Here is a 9,220-nt window from a genome sequence, read left to right as displayed (position 1 = left end):
AGGAAAACATTTTCCATGGAAAACATTTTCCTTCATACCAAACACACCCTTAAAGGAAAATAATTCAACATCATCCTCTCTGAGACAATCTCATTATGTTTTCGGAGCATCTGACTTTGCACAAATGATAACCTCTTTTACATCCATAACAACCAAGTGTCTGTTGCTAACACTATTTCAAAGGCAACTAAATATCACATGGGCTGATAATCCCTCACACAACTCAATCTCAAGCCTTCACTATCCATCTGTAGTGGGAAATCCCGTCACAAGATGAATGCAAACTTCACATTGATGGTTCAGCCTTAGGCAATTCTGTGCTGAGGGAGTCAATAGAAATAGCAAAGCTTATTTGGTGATCATATCTATGAAGACGTTCCTCACGCCACCAGTAATCTTGCAAAACCTCTCACTCTATTATAGACTCTTCAAATTGTTGTAAATCAAAACCTCTACCTTCTTGATATTCAACGTCAATACTATCATTCATGGACATTTGTCACATAACAACATTATCTTGATTGCTGATATTTAATCCAGAAGACACACCTACAAAAGGAGCATAATAGACTAGTTGATCTACTGACCAAAGAGGTGGTGAAGTCTAAGCTTTTTGGTAACATGAATATTTGGCAGTTCCTCTAGTATTTGCTTGTGAAGAAGTGTTAGACAGACATTTTAGGAACTATTTTCTCTAGAAAAACTTTATGTAATAGTAACTCAATATGACAAATATCAGTTCATTCTCCTGCTACCCCTTTATGCCACAAATTAAACAATGTGTTTCGCCAACTGTTTAATTTATATAATCAACTTGTTGACAAAAAAATCATTCAAGTATGAATATTCTTTGCAAAAAAAACTATAATCAAACACAATTTCAGTTTACTCCTACTTCATAAATTTCAAATAAGATAAAAATAAAATATTTATAATCTATGGCCAAAAGCCTACTTCATAATAGTTATATATCCATAACCCCTATATTTTAGAATATAATGGGTCATCACATGACGGTGTCTCACTATTCTTTTATATACATAAATTTGATTGTGTTTGTATTAGAGAAGTGTTTGCTTAGACGGATCATCATGCACTTTTGCCTATTTAGATTATAAATCTTTTAAATTATCTTTGTTCTTAGATGGCAACATGACATAGATTGAATTGGGTTAAAGAGTAAAATAAATTGATGTGGGGTTCATTCTGTTGTTGGGCAGCGACCCTAATTATTTTCAGGTCAGCGATTATAAATGTGTTAAAAATAGAAATAAATAAATCAGTATTATAGATGCGATGCATTTCAAGTGTGCACAACAGTCCAGAATCTAACATGATATCCTCCTCAAGCAAAGGTATGCACTTTTTAGTGCAGAATCATAAAATGCAAATGAGGATAAATTCTTCAATTACACAAAAAAAAACACAATCTTGCTGAGTTTGGAACCTGTGCGCTAAACTGAAGTCAGACCAGAAGCAAACAAGGAATTGCTCTCGTAGAAAAAAGGAATTAAGAAGCATAATAGAGTAAGATGTAAGTAAGCCTGTAGCAGAGAAGAGCATGCATGCTTCCTTTGGGACTCCAGAGGCTGCTTCCATCATTAATTGCCTGAATCAATTATGGTTAGACAAATTAAAGCCTTATCAGGTTGGTTAGCAGTAAAAACAAGTTTTGGGAAACTAACTTCTACTCATTATGTGGATATAAGTATGAATTTTAACAATGATGCACAAGAAATTGGTTTTGACATGTGTACTTTACACTAGAATTACAACATCATATTTAGAGTAATCTCATAAATAAAATTTGGAAAGGCTTGTGTGTACATAGACTTTACCCCTATCTTGAGAGATACAGTGATTGTTTCTAGTAGAGGGGGTAGTGATATAGTTAGACATGTTATTGGTAGCGGATTCAAAATGTGTACACTTTTGCATAATATAGCCAAAACAATGAATTCATGAGTTGGACTCGCCCTAGATTGTAGCTTTAGTTACTCAGCAATATTTATCCTCTCCATCCATTGAACAATTGTCTACAAGGTGAAACGTAAGCAAAGTCAACAAAAGATTAATCTTGACACATAACTTTAAATTTAATTTATAGTATCAAATATGAAACATAACATCTCTTTTTTTAGTTTTTTCTCACAGAGAATGCTATTACTGGAGCCATGAGATGTGCTAGAACAATATGCCTCTGGACAGCTTAGTTAAGTAATGACACAAAAAGTTCATTGACTAATTAATCAATATCTCAATTAGGCAAAAAAGGATATATAACAAGGTAAAACGACCTTGGCAGATGTAGTCTAAACCTATTATATTAACTCTTTGGAGGGAAAAACCTTTAACAATATTAGTATATCAAATGGTTAATTAGGTGGTAGTTGAGAGTCACGAAGTCTCAGGTTCAAACTCCAATAGAGATAAAAATATTAGGTGATTCTTTCCATCTATCTAGTTAGTACTTGTCGATGGTGGGAGGTGACAAGTATCCCATAAAATTAGTTAAAAGTGCGCAAAATCTGACGAAAAAAAAGAAAAAAAAACTTAAAACTGCCTTAAGCCTTGACATCTAGGCACTAATGTTAGGTTATATCCTCTGCCTCGCTTTAATATTCGACGCACATTCAATATTTAAATTGAAAGCTTCATTAAATATATAAGAAATATGTACGGGAAACCAATAACAAAGTATCTAACATTTTCATGCCCCTATTTAGAAACTTCATTGTCGTAATACACATCTTAAAATTCCTGACTTCAGTGTACCACAATTAGCCACTATGATAAGTGTGTGACTCTTTCATTTAAGAATTTAATCTGTCGAAGAAATCACACTTTTATTTAGAGTACTTAATTATATTCTCAATAGACATGATCATGAATATCAAGCTAGCATGGATGGGAACAAGATCAAACTCACTAGAGGTTTTCTTATTCAATGGTCTTCTTATCCTAAGAGTTAACTTGTCTATAACTTGTAATATATATAAACAAAATTCCCCAAGGTTTGTTCTTCTTTGTACTAAGATATTAAATACTACTCTATGTTGTCTTACTTTTCTTTGTAAGTTTGGTTCAAGATGAATTTCATTTTTCTACTTTGATAACTCTTTAATTATGATTTACTACATGATATGTTTCTACAAATTAAATGATATTTTGATATATTTTACATAATTTTTAGCTTAAGACCAAAAAATTAGAACAACTATTTATTTTCCTAAATTTTGTATCTAATTAAAACTAAACAAATAAAGTAAAATAAAGCAATTAGTAAAGTAAGTTATATCACAAGGATTTGACCAAAAGCACTTACATATCTAGATGATAGTGTCGTTTGGTAGAGTGCATTAACAAAAATAATGATTGCATTAGCTTTATGTATTAGTAGTACCTTGTTTGGTACCTTTTTTCATGCTATATATAACGAATGCAAACATTAGTTATACACTCTATTGTGTATTGGGGTCTGGGGAGTGCATTACTAATACCATGGATTTCTAGGTATTAGTAATGCAAAGTGATTTAATGCATGCATTAGCATTGTAAAGACACAAATATCCCTCAAAAGAACTTTTACATCTTTTTCACCATAATTGTGGAGGATATTTTTGTATTACTATTTTTGTACAACACATATTATTTTTAATATACCAAACAAAACAATGCATAAGAAATAATCTATGTACAACTAATGCAAACATACTAATACAAGCAATACTAATGCAAGTGTTGTTAATACACTCTATTTAGCATTATTTTTATACACTCTACCAAACGACCCTTAATGATCAAAGTTATTGCTCAAGTGTTTATGCCTTACCTACTAAACATTAACCCATATGCTGCGTGAATCAAATTAGTCGGAGTTCAAGATAAATATTATAACAATGCTTCACTAGTTAGTTTAAGTAAATCTGATTGGAAATTTTACTATGCCCTCAGTTTTAAACAAGTGAGTTTGTATATGAATCCTTAATAATCATATTTCATCATTTAAAATCATCTCAAACAAATATTATAAATAAATAATTTAAATTCTACCTTCCCTTAATTAGTTTTCCTCTATTTGTGATCAATAAACCATTAAACTATTTATACTTTAATACTCAAAGCCTGACTTGTTTTATGCTGCCGTTTACAATTAATTCACATATTTACTGTGACGTTGGAATATTTATTTGTTTCAATATATATGAAAAATCTTTATATTTTGGTTTGTTAACAACACTTTTAAGCTTTTCATGAAGCCATAAAATATTATGGCCAAGTCCTAAAAATACGAGTTAATATGTCAGATGGTCAGTCAACTTTCAATAGTTCTCTTAGAAAGTCACTCAACTTTGTTTTAGAACTCAAAAGTCACTTAATTATAAGTATTTTATCAAGAAAGTCACTCAACTATTGATATTTTACGTAGAAAGTCACTCAACTAATTTAAATGTTTTCAAATTAAATTTTGTTAAAATACAATTTTTGTTTTAAACTTATTTTTAAAAATTAATAAGATGCTCATTTTAATTATTTTATTAAATTTTTTCAAATATATTTCTTGTTTTGAACTATTTAAAAAAAAAATAATAAGATTGGTATAGTTTTTTTTTTTTTTTTGGATTACTCCTTAACTTCTTGATTTCAACCTTTTTTTTAAAAAAAATCATTTTTCAGCATTAGTTCCAGTTAGACAATTGCTGGAATAGAAAAGATAATTTTTTTTTTTTTGTCAATCGCTACGGTATGTTTTTCAGAAGAAAAATATAATTAAATAATTGACTTAAGTCATATACGGCTCCTTAAAGTTGTCCGCATAATTCAATTAGACACTTGAACTGAGGCTTGTACCTATTGAACACCTCTACCCCTTTAAATTTGAACCATTTGAATATTTTTTTAACAATAAACTAAAAGTATAAAGTGTGTGAAATACACTCGCGATGACATGACAAGTTGATGAATTAAATAACGTCATCTGGTATTTTTAGTCCAAAAAATTATTTTAAAATGTATTATAAAGTAAAAGAAAAAGGAAATTATTTTTAAGTTAAAAATAAACATTTTAAAAAGAAATCTCTAAATTACCCACCACTTATACCAGCGGAGCCCAAAAGTCCTCTCCCTCTACGATGCCCCACCCCCCAACACGGAAACCCACCCGTAAATATGTTATTATAGAACTTTTTTGGTTCATCTAAGAGAAAATTCAAAGTAAAATAAGTTGGGGAGGAGTTGATGATAAATTTCTCCAAGTCATTAGTTCTTGGCGATCTCTTTACGCTGAATAGGAAATATATATTTTTTCACTTTCTTCTTCGTTCAATTTTTTGTATGAAAAGATGAATTTCATCGAAAAATTAACCAACTACTATGACATTATTGGAAAAATTGAGTTATGTCAGATTTATTTTTGAGTTCTATAGTTGATTAGTTAAACAAAATCACACAAATCTACATTAATTTAACCCCAAAATATTATATTAATAGCAAAAAAATAATTCAAACTTCAAGCCCTCTACAAATTAACATGATAAAAATGACGATTATGATGGCTGCCATGGTGGTGGCAATGGCGATGCTGCCAATCCTACCATGAATGTCAATTGAGAAAAACAAAACAGATGGAAGTAGAAGAGCTAAAATATCGGAAGAAAAAGAGGAAGAAGAAGGATGTATGATGGCGCCGTGAACTGGTGCGGTGGAGGAAGTGATGTCAAACAGGTGAGGAAGAAGGAAGAACATCTTTTTCCAAAAAAAAACGCAAAACTAAATACATTTCACGCGCCTATTTGAGGTGAATCACAAACAATGTGCCATGTAGGCAAAAAATGTTCAAATGGTTCAAATTCAGGAGGGTAGAGGTGTTCAATAGGTACGACTCTTAGTTGAGGTGTCTAAATGAATTATGCGGACAACTTTAAGGTGCCGTAGATGACTTAGACCTAAATAATTAGAGTGGGTCGATAAGATAATTAAAATAGATATTTTATTTTAACAAAATTTAATGAAAAAAACATCTAAGTTGATTGAGTGACTATATAAATGAAATATTAATAGTTAAGTGACTTTCTAAATGAAATATCAATAATTAAGTGACTTATGAGTTATAAAACAAAGTTAAGTGACTTTCTAAGTGAACAAGCCTAAATTGAGTGACTTTCTAAGTGAAGTATTCAAAATTAAGTGATCATATGAGATATTACCTCCTAAAAATACTTTGCACAAAAGTCATTACTTTATGTTCAGTCTAGCACTAAAAAGGCTATTCCTAGACCCTAGTAGAAGTGGTAGAATTATTTCAAATACTTCAACTGGAACAACTATGTAAATTTTGTTTTTCAATTCACTTATTTTGATATGAAATATCTATTTTTGTGTACTTTTGATATGAAATATTCTCTCCGTTTCAAAAAGAATGGCCTAGTTTCCTTTTTAGTTTGTTTAAGAAAGAACGATTTTTTTTTTTTGGCAACACTTTAACTTCAACTTTTCATGTGACATATTTAAGGCTACAAGATTAAAGATATTTTAGTACATTTGACATAACTTTAATTTAGAATCATAAGATTAAAAAATCTTATTTTTTTTTAAACTTCGTTTCAAATCAAACTAAATCATACTTTTTTAAATGAAGAGAGTATATATTAAACTTATATGTCAAAAATTCTTTATCAAATACCATTGTATGAAAAAACAGCCTATTTATGTTTTCGAGGTAGTAGTAAGGTATTCTAATCCTACTTATGGCAGTACATTAGATTTGTTGTGGTTGTTGTATCATCTCAAGAAAATAATGTGAATACGAATGTTTAGAGTTAATACGAGAAAAAACAACCTACTTACCTGCTAGCGTAGTATTACTTTTTTCATCCATTTTTATCTGTCCACTTTAATTTATTCTTTGAAAAATTTAAAAGTAATTTATCATCATATACTCATTTCAGTATTAATGAGTAAGGTAACTTTATACTAGTAATTTGAAGCTGCTGATATAGTCAAATTATTAATCAATGTATTTATTGATTTTAAAAAAATATGTCTAGAAAAACATAGACAAGAGTGGGAGTATAGTGTTGTGTGCAAAAGGCTGGCATTAACATACATAATATAGGGTTAGGAGTGTAGGTTTTGTTTGACCTAGCTATGCAACAGCAAGACCTAACAAAGCGCCGTTTAACTGACTCTATATATGCCCTTAAATGTGACTTATTACATATTGATGGGACACCAAACCAATGAGGACAAAGAAATAAGTATGGATATTTATTGTATTTTTAAAAAATCTACTCTTGTCTAAAACTTCCACCATTGTTTAAGTGCCCTGCCATTAACACCTGTCTATGGCTACAGACATGCTAAGCAACAAGGAAACCAAACAAACAGCCGATCCCCATCCCAGGAAACACATGCCCCAATAACTTTTTATGAAACCAACAAATCTTTAATCCATTTTTCATGCTACTAAACACACATTAATTCATCTAAAATGAGGAGTAATATGAATTGAAAATTTACCAGATGGAACTTGAAGTTACTTCTTTCCTTTTCCTTTCTGATCTGAATGCCGGTTGTCATATTCAGTTGTGGAACCAAGATATGATCCGTACCTCTGGTATTGTGGCAAAGTAGAGGAAGAATTGGACTGAAGGGTCCCCCTATTGAAACCAGATGATGAAGAAATGCTGAAGTTCAAATTGTACTCGTTATTAGTACTTGTCACAACTGGGACTAGGTCGCCGCCGAATGGGAAATGCTGCATCTCGGGTCGATGATCACCTGTAATACTAAACATTGGTGAAGACACCGGTCTTAATGGATTTCTCAAATAAATTTGGTTGTCCGTAAAATACTCCAAGGGATTTGTAGACCATTGTCTCGGTGTGTTTTGATCATCATTAACACTACTCTTGTTGTTGTTATCGCTCATACCACCAGTCAATAGTTCCGTAAAAGAAGAGCTAGGGTGCATATTTTGGCGATGATTAGCAACAGTGTTTACTTTCTCTGTAGCCCTTTCCCTTGCTCGCTCCCGTGCCTTGACCCGACTATCAGATCTGGAAAGTGACAATCCAGAACCTTTGCTTGTCTCAGAATTACTACAACAAGGTTGTTGTTGTTGTTGCTGCTGATTATAATTAAGATCATCATCCATTTCAACATCAGCTGAATCAAAACGCGGCTCTCTTGACCTTTTCTCATCGCTGAGCTGCAGTGTATCTTGAAATGCCTCAAGAGGTGGAAGCTCAGCGATTGAAGGAGCGGCTGCTTTTAACAACCACTCTACAACCTTGCTGGGCTGATCACAGCCGAGGCGGTCTTGCAAATCATAGAACTGTATAGCAGTATTGACAGAGAGGCGAACACGTCTGTCTCTTAATCCCTTTGAAGTCAATACTTTGCTATGCCTATCTTTCCCTCCAGATGCACGAGAAACTCTAACAATTCTTGATGTAGGCCACCCATATAATTTCCCAATCCCACCACCTAGGTCACTACTCTTTTTGACTTCTCCAACATCGTATTGGTGGTACTGCTCATCCTCCTTGTTACTCATTCTTGGAAATTTGCACTCCTCAGTTCGAATCTCCTACATCTCCATACTAGCACCACTTTCATACCTTTCTCAAACAAAAAATCAAGTTTATTTCTTTATCCAAATCAAAACAACAAAAAGGGGTTTTTTCTATTTGGATTTGGGACTTGATCAATTAGGGTTCATAGATGCAGAAAAAATAAATAGAAGGAGGTGTATGTAGACAGATGTGTATTCCATTGATCATGATTACACACTAGTTTTGGCTTTTATAATGATATATATAATAGTGAGTAGAGACACATAAATTTGTGTATAAAGGCATTTTTTGCGGTTTGATATATCACGTTCACCTACAGATATAGATAGGGCTTTGTTTAAATGTCAGAAGGCAGAAGTTTGCAGTGCTAACAAAACAAAGGTCTGTGTTTTTGTTCAGAACTCAGCACCATACCCCTGTTACACTCTAAGAAAAACACTCATAAACTATAGCCACAAAAAAAAAAATTTAAAAAAAATCAAAAGCACCCAAATAATTAGTACTCCCTCCGTTTCACAAAGAATGACCTCCTTTTCTTTTTAGTTAGTTTCAAAAAAATGACCTCTTTCCTTTTTTGGTAACATTTTACTTTTTGCTTTCCACGTGACATGTTTAAGACCACAAGATTAAGGGCAATTTTGTAC

General features: G+C 31.9%; 1 protein-coding gene across 4 annotated transcripts in view; it reads right to left on the bottom strand.

The window, feature by feature from the left end:
* LOC125843341 (transcription factor TCP2-like) overlaps positions 1–8,947 on the bottom strand; it is a 264,363-nt gene extending 255,416 nt beyond the window's left edge. Inside the window, exons 1-2 of one of the 4 annotated variants that reach the window (XM_049522579.1) lie at positions 7,519–8,946; positions 1,277–1,609 (exon numbers count right to left, since the gene is read on the bottom strand). In XM_049522579.1, the coding sequence (XP_049378536.1) occupies positions 7,535–8,557 (1,023 nt within the window). In that variant the 5' untranslated portion in view covers positions 8,558–8,946 and the 3' untranslated portion in view covers positions 1,277–1,609; positions 7,519–7,534. Of the gene's footprint in view, positions 1–1,276; positions 1,610–1,705; positions 2,037–7,518 lie in introns of those variants that run through there. The other 3 variants (XM_049522580.1, XM_049522578.1, XM_049522577.1) reach the window with 3 other exon arrangements.
* Positions 8,948–9,220: the final 273 nt, after the last annotated feature.

This window comes from Solanum stenotomum, chromosome 10, assembly GCF_019186545.1.
Source record: "Solanum stenotomum isolate F172 chromosome 10, ASM1918654v1, whole genome shotgun sequence".
Taxonomy (NCBI): Eukaryota; Viridiplantae; Streptophyta; class Magnoliopsida; order Solanales; family Solanaceae; genus Solanum; species Solanum stenotomum.
Note: the sequence above shows the minus strand (reverse complement) of the source record. Positions and strands in the feature narration are given on the sequence as shown.